At 44.9% G+C, this 17,569-nt stretch overlaps 1 protein-coding gene across 2 annotated transcripts in view; it reads left to right on the top strand.

Annotated features, from left to right (window-relative positions):
* The window catches only part of scaper (S-phase cyclin A-associated protein in the ER), a 100,530-nt gene that overhangs the window by 64,404 nt on the left and 18,557 nt on the right, over positions 1-17,569 (top strand). For both annotated transcript variants that reach the window (XM_080761844.1, XM_080761843.1), the window contains one exon: positions 12,676-12,799. In XM_080761844.1, the coding sequence (XP_080617970.1) occupies positions 12,676-12,799 (124 nt within the window). The remainder of the gene's footprint in view (positions 1-12,675; positions 12,800-17,569) is intronic.

Raw genomic sequence — 17,569 nt, 5'->3', positions numbered from 1 at the left:
GCCAAGCGAGGATGGACGCTTTCCTACAGTGCGTGACGCTGTTCAGGACGGGACAGAGGGTCCCCTTCCGAACCTGCCTAAGGATGGCCGGGCTCATGGCGTCGGCCATCTCCCTAGTACGGCTGGGCAGGCTATACATGAGACCTTTCCAGAGATGGATAAGGTCCCTAGGTGTGCCCACCAGGTGCCTGTTACGGCGAGTGACGGTATCTGCAGGCTGTGTACTCGCCCTGAAGTGGTGGTCGAACAGAGGTGTCCTGGCGGAGGGTGTTCCCCTGGGATAGACCCTTACCAGGAAGATCGTCACCACGGACGCCAGCATGTCGGGGTGGGGGGCCACCCACGACGGCAGGACGGCCAGAGGAGTGTGGCACGGAGCCATGAGGCGTGCACACATCAACTATCTGGAGCTCCTGGCGGTCTTCCTTGCCCTGCGGCACTTCAAACCGCTTATCCAGGGGTGTCACGTTCTGGTTCGAACCGACAACACCACGACAATGTGCTATGTCAACAAGCAGGGAGGGCTCAAATCCCTGCGCCTGCACACGTTGGCACACAGGCTACTGACATGGTGCCACAAGCATCTGCTGTCGATCACGGCCTGCCATGTCCCAGGACTCCTGAACACAGGAGCCGACCTGTTGTCCAGAGGCCCACTCCGCTACCACGAATGGTCGCTGCACAAGGAAGTAGCAGCTCAGATGGGGGCCGGATACGGCACGCCGGTGGCGGACCTGTTCGCGTCGGAAGAAAACACGAAGTGTCAGTACTTCTTCTCCCTGACAGGGTCCCCGTCTCTGGGCATGGATGCGTTGGCGCACCCTTGGCCGAGGGGCCTGCTTTATGCATTCCCTCCTCTGCCCCTGATCCCCCCCGCCCTGGCCAGGGTGAGGACTCAGGGCCTATGCATGCTACTGGTGGCCCCGGCTTGGGGGTCTTGGAGGTCGGACATAGTCCCACCCCTGTACGACCGGCCCTGGCAGCTCCCGCTGCGGAGGGACCTGCTCACCCAAGCGGGGCAGGAGATCTTCCATCCACGTCCACAGGACCTGGACCTCTGGGTCTGGCCCGTGAGGGGCTGAACCTGGATGCCGAAGGCCTGCCCCCGAACGTCATCACGACGATTCTAGGGGCGAGAGCCCCGTCTACTAGACAACGATACAACACGGCATGGACCGTGTTCGAACGTTGGTGTGCGGCCAGGCCTGTACGGGTTATCCCGTTTCAGGCTTCGGTGAGGCACATTCTGACCTTCTTGCAGGAATTCCTGGACAGAGGTCTAGGCCAATCCTCTGTGAAGGTCAACCTGGCGGCCATTTCGGCGTACCACGTGGGGGTAGACGGCAAGACAGTAGGTGAGAACCTACTAGTCCGTCGTTTCATGGCGGGCGTTAGGCGAGCCTGTCCAGTTTCCAGATCTCTGGTCCCGTCATGGGACCTGACTCTGGTACTGGGCGCCCTTTCGCAGGACCCCTTCGAGCCACTGGGGACAGTGGACTTGAAGTTCCTCACACTAAAGACTGTTCTGCTGGTCGCTTTGACGACTGCGAAGCGAGCCAGCGACATACATGCGCTTTCGGTCAACCCGAGCTGCATGAGATTCAGCGGGAACGACTCTAGAGTCTCTATTAGGCCGAGCCTCGCGTTCTTGCCTAAGAATTTCCCCTCTGGCTGCGCCCCGGTCGATCTGATGGCATTTCACCCGCCACCTTTCTCCTCTGTGGAGGATAGGAGGTTGAATTGCCTATGCCCGGTCAGAGCACTGAGACACTATGTGGACAGAACTGCTCCTTTCAGGAATGGGGATCGACTGTTCGTGTCATGGGGTTCCCGAAGTAAGGGAAAACCGATGACGAAGGTAAGACTTTCACAATGGATTGTGGAAGCCATTCGTTTGGCATACGCCGAGGGAGGAGTGGAGCCCCCAGGGGGCTTGAGGGCTCACTCTACTGGGGTATGTCTGCATCCTGGGCGCTCGCCGAAGGTGTCCCCATTCAGGATGTCTGTACAGCGGCGAGCTGGTCGCCCCCCTTCGACTTTCGCCGAATAACTTGGATGTGGTGCCGTCTGCAATGGCTCATGCCGTTTTAGACGTCGCTTCCTGGGTTGGCCGTCACGGGTAAAAAGCCTGTGACGTTGGTTGGGACTTGTTCAACTGGTAGGTAGCTATACGGGAGTTTATATTTCCCCATAGGGCGATTCACTGAGTGAAGGAGTTTAAAATAACTATAGGTTACTTTAGTAACCCCAGTTATTTAAACGACTGAGCGAGGTGAATCGCCCGAAAGACTACCCTTCTGACTTAACTAAGCAGAAGCCAATCTGGTTAACATGGAATGACCCGTGTGGCATGAGTGGAACGTTATCACCCCGGTGGGAGGGGTGATCATGCCATGGGCGGGTAGAAGTCCCGACCAATGAAATTGTTCGTGAAGTATATGGTTTAATTCTGTGTGTTCATGCCAGAGATGGCACTCCCCATAGGGCGATTCACCTCGCTCAGTCGTTTAAATAACTGGGGTTACTAAAGTAACCTATAGTTATTCGTGGTTCCAATAGTCTGTCTGAGACAGTCCTTCATGGCCTTAGGGTGCAAGGTGCTTTCAGAATGGTAGAATGTCTAATCGACCACCCCGGTATTAACCACTTTCAATCCAGCATCCCTATTCTCAGAAGTGGTTAAACAACCCTCCCATAAAACATCTATTATGTTTTATAAATCAGTGGATCTATAGCCTTCATTGCGTGAGTCTGCCCTTTACACACACACACACACACACACACACACACACACACACACACACACACACACACACACACACACACACACACACACACGCACACACCAACATGCCTCTACAGTTCTCTAGGCATTGTGCCTGGCAGCTGCTGGCTTCTATCATCCCACTGACTAGGTTGAGACTGTCTCCTCTCACTGACCTCATTGACAGTGACAACGACAGTGCTGTCTTATTTACCATTATTTGTGATGTTTTTCACAAAGTGAATGAGCTAATCTCAGCAAACCTACTTTATCGCTATTTATCTCAATATATATATACTCTCAGAACACATGTTATTCATAAAATTAATTAATAACAATGCACCCCCTTTTTTCTCCCCTGAAATGCATTTCCATTTTAGCAATCAATTTGTGTTCATTCTTCTTCTCTCGAAATACAAAAAGCATACGTGTCTAATCCATCATTTAGAGTGCAGGGGTGTTTTTTGAGTTGTGGGTCTGCGTTTTGCGTGGCTCGCCAGTAGATAACCTCGGAGAGGCCGCCGTACCCACTAGTGGGACTTCCTAATGGACCGGAATGGCCTTGCTCCCCCATTCATTAGCATTTACTGGTCTCCGAAACTCCACTAATGGACAAATGCTCCTTATATTTATAAGGCTTTTACAGGGCATTGCGTGTATATTGATTTTTTTATATTTTATCCTCCCTTCCTCAATCACAATCTCTTAGGGGATTTCAAGCAGACTTCTGAATTGTGAGAGATGTTATTAACTTAAATAAGGACAAGTTAATTCAACTTAAAATAAGGACAAGTCAATTCAGCTTAAATAAGGACAATTCTTTCTTCAAAGTAAATTCTTTCTTCGAATTCCATTTGAGTTTGTTTGCATACTGTGTGCACGCGCACGCAGTGGGTTCAAACACGCCACCTCCTTAGCTTGGAGGTATCCACTTGACATGGTTCAGAACAGGAAGCGGATGTGAAGATCAGAGGCATGTCTTTCATCCACAGTGCGTTTATCCAATGAGTCTGTACAGCAGGCTGTGAGTAATGATAAAGGAATGGTTCCATCCCTCCCAAGCCTGAACAGGTTCTGCTGCAGACATTTTTGCATAATTATGCATGATGCTCAGTCCAACTGGACACACCTTCTTGGATTCCATTTCCTCTTGGCCTTATAGTCGGGGGATATTAATACAATCTGGGAATACATTTCTTACCAAGAACCATATTGGTTTATATTCAACCACCCTAGGGGAATTTTTGACAGCTGCTGAAAGTTGGGGTACCATACAACCATTATAAGGCAAAATGTTTCATTATGCTTTAAGTAGCATGTGACGTGTCAAACTAGGGGGTTTTCATAATTCTGAATCCATTCCATCCGTATTGAAATACACTTATTGGGCTAAAATGGCCATAGCCGTCATCACAAATGTGATGAAGTCAGCACATTTAGGCATTTTTGGGCAAGTGGCTATGGCCAAACTAGGGGGTCTATGGCCAAACTAAGGGTCAAACTAGGGGGTTTTCATGATTCAATTCAAGCTCGGTGGCGCGCTATGAGCTTGTAGATCTGCTATGTTTCAATAGCTAAAGTATAACATAATGCTTAGTTAAAACACCAAAACGGGTTCCCGTACAGAATGACAGTGTGACTTGTTGTTTTTACTTTATGTTAAATAGTGCATTTATATAGTGCCTTTATCCAAAGTGCTTTTTATCCAAAACGCTATCCAAATATCCAAAACGCTAACGCCAAAGAGCACCCATTCACATTCACATGCTGACAGCAGAGCACCCATTCACATACACATTCACATGCTGACAGCAGAGCACCCATTCACATACACATTCACATGCTGACAGCAGAGCACCCATTCACATACACATTCACATGCTGACAGCAGAGGAGCCACTGCCACTCCTGCGCCACTTTCTAAAACCCACAGACAGACTTGTGAGCTTGTAGATCGGCTATTTTCCTGTCCCTTTCGTGTCCCTTCCACGCGCTACATCCGGCCGGGGAAATTCGCCTCTGTCAGGTGAAAAGAAGCAGCTTGGACTCCTCATGCATAGAAGGAGGCATGAGGTCAGTCCGCTGCCCCCCCAGGTTGGCAGAGGAAGTGTAGCGCCCAGGATTACATTAGACAATTGGCACTGGGTGAAAAGAAAACTGGGTTACAAAATCGTGGGATAAAAATGTAATAAAAATAAAATAAAGTTTAGCATGACACACTGACACACAATGAAGTAGGGCATTAATTAACAAAATGTGGAGATACAACAGCATCAACGTGCATTAGACCACAGACCCCATTTGAAACAATTTCTATCTCTGCGACTTCAATTTGGTAATTTATACATGCTCAGGGTTACAGACTTGTAAGGGTCCATTTGGTTCCTAACTATCAATCATTTTGCTGGGGACCCCACGGAACCCTCTCTGGGACCCAGACTAGTTCCTAACTATCAATCATTTTGCTGGGGACCCCACGGATCCCCCTCTGGGACCCCTGGGCGTCCCCTGCCCTGACCCCACGTGGAGAACCACTGGGTTAGAGCCCTGCCAGCTATGAGCTGAGGAAAGAACCTCAGATATCATGTCTAAAGTAGTGTCGCTCGCCAAAATGAACAGATTTTAAGGCTATGCGATGCGACAGCAAGTGACTCATGTATTCAAAGATCACTTTGTTCTCCGTTGTTTCTAAACCTAAAGAAATGCAAAATGCACGGGGGAAAAAAAGAGGCACTGACCTCACGTCAGGAGAAACTCAGCCAGGTCGGCATGCACTGCAAGTGGGTTGATAGCGTTGGTGACGAGATGCAACACAAGGACGTGGGCCAGGCTGTCTACTTATCACCATCCGTCATCTGGATGGCTGTGTGCGTAATGGGCCGCTGGGCAGACGCTCGCCCCCAGAGCGCACAACATTATCTGTTTACAGTAATGCTGCCGTATTGATCACCTCCTCCTTGCAGATAAGCGGAGTGATTTACAGGATGGGGGTAAAAAGGAAAAAAATGCAGCTGCGGAGATGCTGCTGCCATATCTCTCCCCAGGGAAGCCGATTCCATCTTGTTACCATTACATTAATGAGCTAATTCCTCTGCGAGACTCTGCGCTAATGTCCCGGCATAACCCTAAACCCTATAGCCTGAGTTATACTTAGTTGAGCGCTGGTGTCGTTCACCGAATATAGCCAATAGATTGGCTGTTTTTGGTGCACAACACCTGCACACAACTAATGCTGCATTCACACTGGCAGATGCAAAGCTACAAAGCTACTATTTGTAGCTTTGCATCTTTGTAGCTGAAGTTGAAACCAGCTCCTCTTTTTTTTGCTTTGAACCTTTTTTTTCCTTTTTGCTTTGAAGCTTTTTCTGCCTTTTTTTTATTGGTAGGTTGAAAATAATTTGACAGGAAATGGGGGGAAGACACGCGGCAAATGCCGCTGGGATCAGGAGTGGATCCTGCGGGTGCCCAGACGGTTGAGCTAACCGTCCAGGCCAGCTTTGAAGCTTTTGCAGCAGCTACAAACGTCAGATGTATCTTTGTATCTTCATGTTGCCGGCTTTCATTGACAATGAATGGTAGACGGTATCTTTGCATCTGCCTATGTGAACGCAGCATTAAGCATAAATGAGGCTTATGACCACTGGAATCCCAGAGCTAGTCTTGGGTAGACGCTCTGTTTGACCTCCATGTAAAACATGCTGTAAACCAAATTGATTTAATTATTAGAGACTCTAGCTAATAAGTCCAAGCAATTTGCATAATGTTAAATATGTTACATCATAACTCATATTGGGCTCCTTCATTTGACTCCAATAAGTCAGTTTATAGTTTTATATTGTCTGCACAGGATCGGCAAGGCAAAGCAAAACATTATTCCCTGTGGGCATTGGTCCAGTCCAAGTTACAAGCAATCCTCTTAGCATGCCAGTCAAGTCAAGATTCCTTTTTATTTTTAGGCAGAAAATGCTTTGTCCCAGTCAGTGGAGGTTTTAAGAGGTTACCACTCCCGTTCCTGTTACAGCCCTTAAAAAAAAGAAAATACAGCACTATCATAAAATATATGAATGGTTCTGATATTCAGTTGTCAGTTGGCCTGTTCTTCTGTCTTCCAATAGGGGTCACTGGAGAGAAGAGAGAAAGAAGGGCTTAGCTTTCATAGTTCTTGTAAACTGGCTGTTGATCCTCTCACTTGCTGAAAACGTAGATGTGTGAGGGAGTCGCACACACCCTTGAAACTTGTGGGGGAAAGTCGATTTTTAAAAGTTTATATTTATACTCTGTCTGTAGCAGTGTTTCCCGAGTTTAAGTGCAGGACATAACTAAAGTGGTAACTTGATCATGGTCATTTCTACAGGAAGCCTGGACATTCGTGTTAACCCAATTTGTATTGCCACCTCTTTCTAACATGACTTGGTGTATCCTGTGAAATCAGACCTGCTACCTGTGGTTTCATTTCAGGATGTTTTCTAGCATTCTGTGAGCATGAGATTGTGTGTGTGTGTGTGTGTGTGTGTGTGTGTGTGGGTGTGTGCGTGTGCGCGCGACGCTGCGTGACGGCTCATCAGATTTCTCTCCCTTCATAGCCGGCCAGTGTGGCACGGCAAGCAGAATGGATGTCTTGGAAGCATTCAGGGTATCGGAAAGATCAGCAGCAGAATCAAATTAAATGTCATTTAGATAGCAGTGAATGAAGGGATTGTTTGACAGCGCAAGGAAATGGATTTGCTCCTCACCTTTTATTTTGGCTTAGGATTCTTTTTCTTCCCCCCGAACACAAATTTTCCCTGTTTGAAAAGCAGCGGACTCAACCTGATCTGGAAGTTGGTCAGATTTCTGCAGCGTTGCTCTGGTCAGGCATGGCTGGCCACATAGGAAACGCACAGAGAGGGTGGGAAACGTGAGACTTGAGATTGAGGAGCACAGATCGCTGGCTTGATAATTTTAAGGCAGTGACAAAAAACAGCATAAAGAGCCTTTTACATGCTTGTTGTCCTGTTGTCAACCAGGTAGCCATCCAGGGGGGAGTTGGCTATTCATTATAGCAAATAACCTGGGGTCTCATTTATAAGCGCTGCGTAGGCACAAAAGGGGGCCAGAAAACGGGCGTATGCCACTTCCCACAGAAAAGTAAGGATCTATAAAAACAAACCCTGACCCATGTTCATGCATGATTTGGAGAATAGCGATGCCGATGGCAAAGTAGGCAAATAAAGCAAAATGGTCTAATGACTCTTCTCACAGTATGCATTTCACTCAATATCAAATTCCACAGCCTTCTAATACCTTGCCATGAGGAAGAAACAGGACTAAACTGTGTTTTTATTTTGCTAGAAGAACGCTAGAAGAAATAATGTAAAAAACTAAAACTAATGTAGAAACTGCATGAGCGCTACAATAATTTACAGGCCTGCCCTACATACTGTCTAGTGTCTACAGAACAGTGATAAATAGCTAGGAGGAGCTTTTCACTCACTCATACAGATAGAAGCAGCAATGCTACACACTTGTTGATGGCATGTTCAACAAGACTGTGCTAACAATAGCAATACAATATGCCGTGCAACAACCAGTCATAACCAGTGAGTGCTGTATATCTATCTTCGTGGCATCTATCTATCTATTAATTTACAAGACCTGTGTGTCTCTCAGTATGTCTGTCCCAGGCATAAATTGGGCGCTGTTCGACCAAAAGACCTCAAACGTTGTGTGTCACAAATGCTGTGGTTCTGTGGAGAACGCAATGTATCTCTGTATTCGGTGCGGTATAGGCACCTGCGTCTTCCCTAATTTGCTAACCCAACCCTTTGGCTTCACTGGTTGGCTGAGTTTTGCATCACAATTTCTCTTGTTGGTCAGCTGCACTATAACTGGGCCCTTTATCCACCTTTCCATTATAATAATATTGTATTATCGACTTAGAAACATCAACACATTAGGTTTCCTTGCACTGCAGATGAACAGGCCAACATCGAAACATAATTTGCACTTTTACAGCAATGCCTGGTTTCTCGAATAGTTTATTTTACGCGGTCATTTAAAAATACAATACAACCTGTACACTTTCTATGCTTGTATTAGTGCAATAAATACTCAGAATTTATTTATTTTAGTTGATCAAAAGCATTAACATTCTATAAACTTCAGACTGGAGCTGTGTGTGATGACTGGCTTCTCGGTAAGTTAATACTCTTGTTATTGGAGAAATAGCACTCCGATTTTGTGCACTTTTTATTGCTTATTGCACCAAGCTGCTCAAATTGTCAAGTTGATATTGATTAATAAAGGGAGAATTACATTTTACAATTACAATTTTTGTCTGTACACAATGCATTAGTATGGAATTCACACACAAAATGAGACCCTGGGACTTTATACTGAATTATGAAGACCATTTTGTTGTTTGTTAAAGAAACTTTCTTTACTACAATTGCGTGTTTAATTTTTTTTATTGTTTTACCTGCTACCAGGGCAACACTCATTATTATGGCTGCTGCTTATTTGACTTTCAGTGTAAAATAAAAAAGGCCATCTAAGCATCTAACCTATCAGCCAACGTGATACTCGTTGGCTGATACGTTTTTTCGTATCGGTCAATGACTCCCCCAGTGGTGCCCCCACCCACCCAATCATGTCTGAGCCTGTTGACCACCCAGGTAGAGCCCCAGAGGGGCTGTTGGGGTAGGGTGGGATGGGGTGGGGGGAGATCAGGTGTACTCTATCCCTCTCTAGCTCTTGGCCCCTGTTCTGCAGTGATGTCGACGGTCTCACCAGAAGCCTGGCTGTCCTGGCTGTCTAAGGTTAAGCTGTTTAGTGTAGCTGAGCTCATTATCTCCATCTCTGTTCTCTCTCTTGTCTTCTCTCTCTGCATCCCCCCCACCTGTCGTCCCTTCTCTCTCTACCTGTGTTATTATTAACCACATCCCTATGCTGGGGGCGTTCGTTCCGAGAAATTAGCAGATCTACAAGCTCGTAACGCAGCGCAACTTGCTGTGAGTTTATAGGTCGGCTATTTGCCACGAAGACATTCGTTGTCAAGGGAAGAAAGGAGAGCTCCGGGGTTGTAAGTGGTTAAGTCGTGTTGTCACATCTTTGAAATAGCCCCACTTCCTAGCTTAGGAAATGTGCTGTAGTCGTACCTGGTAGACTGTGAATAATAGCCGCTATCGTTTTGGCTCTATCTACGGGTTCATCAAGGAGTGCAACGTAATGAGACCTCCGTGGTGGCATAGGCGGAGGAATGCTGCCCGCTCAGATTGGCCTGGCACATGTTGATGCCTTTTTGTGCAACATGAGACACGTTTAGCATGGCACTTTACCAAATTGTCCCTCAAAATCTTTGACGTGAGCTGTCATTGGAGGGGCGTGGGGACGGTGAGATTCGCAGAGAAGAGCGTGCTATCAGGTGTCATGCTAATCAAGTTCAATTAGGTGGGAGGAAACCAAAGACCGATCACTGTGATGGTTCATTGTACGAGTTGGTGTAAGGGCATTACTCAAACGTGCCTCTGACAGGCTCCCCATTTGTTCGGAGGCGACCAAAGACAAGGCTGATTAGCCGGGTTACAAAGCAATTGCATGCTCATTACATGAGTAGTTGACTGAGTCGATTGTCAAGCCAGGAGGGGGAGGTCCATACTGTGACTCTGAAGCTGTATTGCTGTGAACTGATTAGATCAGAACCTGCTGGCTTCAATGGTGGGAGAGAAATAACAGCCATACCTTGGATTGAATCCTCTTAGACGATCATGTTACTGATGTAGCTAGTTGGAGAATTTTACTGGAATGAAGTTATTTTTTTCCTTTTCAGCTTCTGCAGTATGTCTTATGTATTCTGCTTCTAAACTTAAATGTGTTAAACAAGATAGCACATAAAGTTAACACTGCAATCTATAACTTTTGTGTGTGAATAAAACATAATCTGTATGGTAGAGTATGTTAATACAATATAAGTAATATAACTGGTGGTTGGTGGTGGTCTCCATGCATTTACATACATTTAGACCCTGTATTCAGGTATGTTGACAAGTGGTATATTTACCTGCACAAGCTGGCATTCAGTCTTAGCTCAATGGTAGAAAATTTGAAATGTTGTCACCTGCGCGGTAGACTTGGTTCCAGGAAGAGAATACATTGTACGGATTGTGGATTTGTTCCCCTTCATCTTAGTCATCAGCCTAGGCTAGGGCAATATGAGGTGGCTCCCATTGCCTTCATTGCATTAGGAGAGTTTCATTATTAGTTCAGTTTCTGAACTGCCCACAGCCCTCCTATGAGACACAGACCGAGTAGAAAGAAATTGCGCCATTTTTTTCATGATTATTAGTGAGGAGCTATTATATGAAGATAGGTTGAAAAGTGGTGAAGTGGTCCTTTAAAAACATGACGTGAACAGGTGAGACCTGGAACAAGTTTGGTTCGTGTCCTGGAAAGCACATAATGAGAGAACAGCTACTTTTGGGAAATGATATTAGCAGAGAAGTTAAATGATTGTAACGTTAATACAGTACCAAAGATAATGTAACGAATTCAAATTAAAATAAAATCAATTAAATAAAAGACTATTACTGCATCAAAAGTAATCACCAAACTATACTATAAAACCTGGTCGAACATTGGCAAAATCGTCATTAGAGGCATAAATTGTGAAAATAGCCGATCTACAAGCTCACAACAGTAATGCCTCAACTCTTACAATGTTTGTCAAATATCATTATTTTGGGCGGTCCCCAGAAATCTGATTACCGGTATTCAAATAGTTATTTTGTGGGGTCCCCAGTCTTCTAAGGTACCGTACATAACAATTTGCGAGAAGGTGTGTCTGACGAAAGCACTGCATCAGTGTCTTGAGGACAACAAGGTACGTATGCCCCAATGTTTAATATTATGGAGACTTGCCCGTGACTCAAGATGTAGTATACTTCTCACATTAACACTGCATTCCATGTCTGACAGCTTTGCACTACAATGTCAATAGTGATATACTGAAATGACTGATCTGCAGACGAGCAAACGAAAAACACAGCACGGAGAAAGGCATTGACAGACTTGGATCAACGTTGGTGTCTCTGTTTTTTTCTGTGCCAAAACTCGGTTAGACCGAAAACACGCAGCAGATGTGAAGGTTTCGGTAGATATCAAAATGTTTACCAGCTGAAATAAACACAGCCTACTTTAGACACGGAGGAGCCAGATTCCATTCTTCCAGCTAGCAGATAGGACATGCCACTCTGCCATTGGCTAAAATATACAGTTGTCAAAAAATATTAACTGATGAAAGTGTAAGGGGTGGCGAGGAGGGGGGCGGCAGTCAGGGCGGACTGATTGGTCAGCTATCTGAGGCATTAATCTTCTACGGCTACGCGTCTTGTTTTAAAGCAGACATAATACAGAGGCACGCTGACTAGCTCAGCAATCTCCTCTTCCCCCCCTGGCTTTGGCCTCCGTCTGGGGGCTGTGAGGAGCTGCTGAGAGCAGTGGCTCTTATCTCTCGGGAGGAAACGCTGCACCATCTCAGCCTAGATGGGGCACAGATTGCACTCGGCTCTTCGGACAGTGTGGCGCACTCTTGACGAGGTTGCCCCTTGCTTTGAGTAGTCGTCGGGAATGTTTCCCTCCCGAAAAAGCAGCTTCCCCAAGGCTGGCACTGGCGATGCGTTCTTGCATTTCTTTTTGCTTTGTTTGGTTTTTTGACACCCCAATGATAAACTGCACCCTTAAGGAGCCACAAATACTACAGAGAGTGTTTGGTTTCCTGATGACTGCAAGATAGTCTTGTCAGCGCCCGGGGCTACACACCTACATCCTAATAGATGTCTTCAGAATGAATTGTGCGGGGGAGTAGCAGCCGGTGTTGAACTGTTGCTTGGCTTGTGATCATTCATGGTTTTGTATGTCCATCCTTGTCTTGTCAGGTCACTCTGTGCTGCTGTAAACACCTACTACCTGGCATGTTCCGGCTGCCCCCTCAACTGTTCCTATGACCTCTTTAGCAACAAAATAGCCCTGCTAATGGACCTGCTATATCATCAGCTAACAGTAAGTCCACTTTCGAAGAAAGCACCACTCCTAATTCTTTGTATTTAATTTGATGGTATCTATCTATCTATCTATCTATCTATCTATCTATCTATCTATCTATCTATCTATCTATCTATCTATCTATCTATCTATCTATCTATCTATCTATCTATCTATCTATCTATCTATCTATCTATCTGATGGTACACAGTCAAATTGTGTTCATGTATTTTACGAATGAATAAACTAACAATAATGATGTTACTGTGCACTGTAATGTTGTGCATGTGACAATAAAATACCCTGAACCTTGATTTCAGAAACATTTATGATTTACTTTGCAGTTAGCCCACACATCTTTTTCAGTGACATTCCAATGTACAGTGAGTGATAGCACGAGCTAATACAGCAATGGAGCTTGTGAATGTGATCGAGGTTACACGGTGTGATCGGATTACCTTCAGTAATTATTTGCTACCTAAATAGATCATGTTAGTTTCAGGCTGTCTGTTTAACCGAACCCCCCCCCCCCCCCCCCTGCCGATGCGCAGCGCTGGGAGAGAGCACAGCCACCTCGTCGCCGGCGCCGGTTCCTGGCACGGTGTTAATAAAAGACAGAGCGAGACGCACGCTAGCGGCGGCTAGTCAAAGCCCCTTGCCCAGCCACTCTGCAGATGCTTCTGGGCTGAGGGAATGTGAGAACACAGTCAGGCAGGCGGGCAGCATGGCGGCGAGCATGTCAGCCCATATCCTTCAGCACTCCGTAAGAGGGACTGTAAACATCAGCCCACTCCAAACATCTAACAGTGGCGGCTGGCCGGGGCTGCACGTGCACGCATGCACACACACACACACACACACACACACACACAGTGTAGACAGGACAAGGCACAGACATGGGGCTGTGGTACATGCATGAACTCTGCTGGGGCTTCCTTCTCCAGTCCTAGGTTCCAATCCAAAGCAGTCATATTTCCTGAGGGCACGCAGGGAAAGGTTAGCCCCGTATGCTTAGGTTTATATAAAACATCCCAGCAGCTGCTCTGATGACTGACATGTCCAACAGCACCGCAGGAGACGAGCTGACTCCCCCCCCCCCCCCCCCCCCCCAAGTTGGATGGCAATTCAAAAAAATAAATACAAAAAAAAAGAATATACTACTTCTAAAATTATTCATGTTTCTTCTCACCCTGCATTTATGAAACTTAGTTTGAATATTTCCACACACGGTCTGTGTTTGCCTTGACTCGTGTGCAAGACGCACGTGTCTCTGGTTTCGTGTGTGTGTGTGTGTGTGTGTGTGTGTGTGTGTGTGTGTGTGTGTGTGTGTGTGTGTGTGTGTGTGTGTGTGTGTGTGTGTGTGTGTGTGTGTGTGTGTGTGTGTGTGTGTGTGTGTGTGTGTGTGTGTGTGTGTGTGTAGTCCAGGGAGTGGGGGTGGGGCAGCTGCCTGTCTGAGGAGCATGTCCCCCTTTAATTAGATTTGCGGAGAATGTTGGTGGATTTACTAACGCTGTCAGTATGCAGCCCAACCATTATAGACCGAATGGGATGGTTTTTTACCTGACCAGGATTTTCCACACTGAAGAACATTGGCCTTAATCCCGATCTCGCTACGTTTACATTCGCATTTCATTTATCTGAACTAGTAAATCCACTTTTACCTCAGGGTGTTCGTATACTGTAAGGCTTCTGCATTTGCCCACCATCTCAATCATGCCTCAGTTAGTATGCCAACGGGGTTATAAGACGTGGTAACAATAAACACCTTCCCTGTTTGGCCCAAGGAGGGTTTCTGAGCATTTACAGTATCTAGTGCCAGACCCACATTCTTTGACAACATCAGCATCAGCAATTTTTCAGCCGATGTGTCCGGATTTCCAACCGCTTTCCCCATGTTGGGCATGTCATTATAGAAGATATCGGTAAAATAAATAGCCAATCTTGGCTTTTCAAAGTATTGGTCAAAACATAGGTAATTTGGGGGTGGTCCAGGGGCACATGCCACATATAGGCTCTAATGCAGCTTGACAGCGTGTTGCAGGTTCGAATCCCATTACTTTTTACTTGCGCAAGCAGAGCGCGCAAGTAATAATTTCGCTCGGTCTCTTCAAAGTGACAGCCGTCTTTTTCAACCGTTTTTATGTGTATGCAAATCTGTGCCTGGTTTGCTGGGACCAGATTACACAGATGACCATTTCTCTTACGTCATCACTGAGAGCTAGTCATACATATACACACCATGTACTCTGGTCCCAGCTCTCAACGATGACGTAATGTGTAATCTGGTCCCAGCAAACCAGGCACAGATTTGCATACACATAAAAACGTTTGAAAAAGGCGGCTGTCACTTTTTGGCACCAAGTAACCACAGTATACTGCTAATCAAATTACAACTACATACTCTATATGTAGTTGTAATTTGAAATTTGTAATTTGTAAATCTGTGCCTGGTCTGCTGGGACAGATTACACAGATGACCATTTCTCTTACGTCATCACTGAGAGCTAGTCATACATATACACACCATGTACTCTGGTCCCAGCTCTCAACGATGACGTAATGTGTAATCTGGTCCCAGCAAACCAGGCACAGATTTGCATACACATAAAAACGGTTGAAAAAGGCGGCTGTCACTTTTTGGCACCAAGTAACCACAGTATACTGCTAATCAAATTACAACTACATACTCTATATGTAGTTGTAATTTGAAATTTGTAATTTGTAAATCTGTGCCTGGTCTGCTGGGACAGATTACACAGATGACCATTTCTCTTATGTCATCACTGAGAGCTAGTCATACATATACACACCATGTACTCTGGTCCCAGCTCTCAACGATGACGTAATGTGTAATCTGGTCCCAGAAAACCAGGCACAGATTTGCATACACATAAAAACGGTTGAAAAAGACGGCTGTCACTTTTTGGCACCAAGTAACCACAGTATACTGCTAATCAAATTACAACTACATACTCTATATGTAGTTGTAATTTGAAATTTGTAATTTGTAAATCTGTGCCTGGTCTGCTGGGACAGATTACACAGATGACCATTTCTCTTATGTCATCACTGAGAGCTAGTCATACATATACACACCATGTACTCTGGTCCCAGCTCTCAACGATGACGTAATGTGTAATCTGGTCCCAGCAAACCAGGCACAGATTTGCATACACATAAAAACGGTTGACGGCTGTCACTTTTTGGCACCAAGTAACCACAGTATACTGCTAATCAAATTACAACTACATACTCTATATAGTATATGTATATGTACATACTTCTGTATACCAGAGTACGTGGTGTGTATATGTATGACTAGCTCTCAATGATGACGTTAGAAAAATGGTCATCCGTGTAATCTGATCCCAGCAAACCAGGCACAGATTTGCTGATTTTGTTGCATACCCCAAAAAATGGTTGACGGCTGTCACTTTTTGGCAAATATATATATCATTCTTATGTACAGATCACCTAAAACAGACCTTTCGAAATTAAACACATTTCTCAAAAACATGGTAAAGTATCTATCATCTCCGACTTCTGCAATTATGATAATAGGAGATTTCGGAAGTATTTTAGATCATGTATATTTTAACAAATTTGAAAGTATTATTACAGAAATTGAAGTTAGAGACACATATTACTCTGATCATGATTTAGTATTAATATCACTATAGTCCAAGATGAAATACATTTAAAACAATTGACAATTTACAATAAGTAATAAAATAATTATACTGTATAATATATTTTAATTCAGTTTATATACCTTTTTTTTTCATCACATATCAATGATTTATTTTTCTGTAAAAAAGTAGGTAGGTAGCAAATAGTTTCACCTAATGATTATACATTTCAAACGTTCCTTCACAGAGATACTGAGATGTGACAGTTTACAGCGGTCAAAAGTACTTGCGCGCTCTGCTTGCGCACTAGTTGGCCATTTATGGCCTACTAGTGTGCAACAAGCAAGTATGCACTCGGCAGAGTGCAGTTCTAGTCTTTATATATTTTCTTTATTCACACAATATGTGCAACCCTTCCCATTAGGTTTGGAAAAAAACAAAACAAAAACGATTAAACAAATCAAATCGAATTCCATTCCTGACGACCTCCGTTCGATAAAGGCAGAAACCAATATTTATCTTTAAAGCATTCCTAATTGGTGGGATAGGACTCTCCAAAATCCGGTCTAACATGAAGTACTGTACCTGTGAGAGCTTTTCCTGTGCCAGCAGACCCTCTTGTAACATCATACTGATTGTTGAGCATTAAAGGACCACTTCACCACTTTTCTTCATAAAATAGGTCGTCACTAATAATCATGATAAAATGGCACAATCTTTTCCTACTCGGTCTGTGTCTCATAGGAGGGCTGTGGGCAGTTCAGAAACCCGTCCACCAGTGACATCATCGATGGGGAAACCAAGCTAATAGAAACGGCAGGCTTTCTAGTCCTGAAAAGTTGCAATGCGAAAATGGAAGCCATCGTTCTCACGATAATACAAATCTAAACATTTTTGTAAAAAAATCTTGTTTAAAAAAGAATTGCCCAATGATGATGTCACTGGTGGACGGGTTTTTGAACTGAACCTATGAGACACAGTGAGTAGAAAACAATTGTGCCATTTTATCATGATTATTATTTGTGAGGACCTATTATATGAAGATGGGTTGAAAAGTGGTGAAGTGGTCCTTTAATGTATGGGTTAGGCTCAGTCTGATGAATAATAAACTTAGAAACTGGGGTTATTTCATCCCCCTAGTCCTAGTGTATCAGTACCC

This window comes from Protomyctophum bolini, assembly GCF_963924005.1.
Source record: "Protomyctophum bolini genome assembly, chromosome: 4".
NCBI classification, from domain to species: Eukaryota; Metazoa; Chordata; class Actinopteri; order Myctophiformes; family Myctophidae; genus Protomyctophum; species Protomyctophum bolini.
The sequence above is the reverse complement of the archived record's forward strand: the minus strand, read 5'-3'. Positions and strand labels throughout refer to the sequence as shown.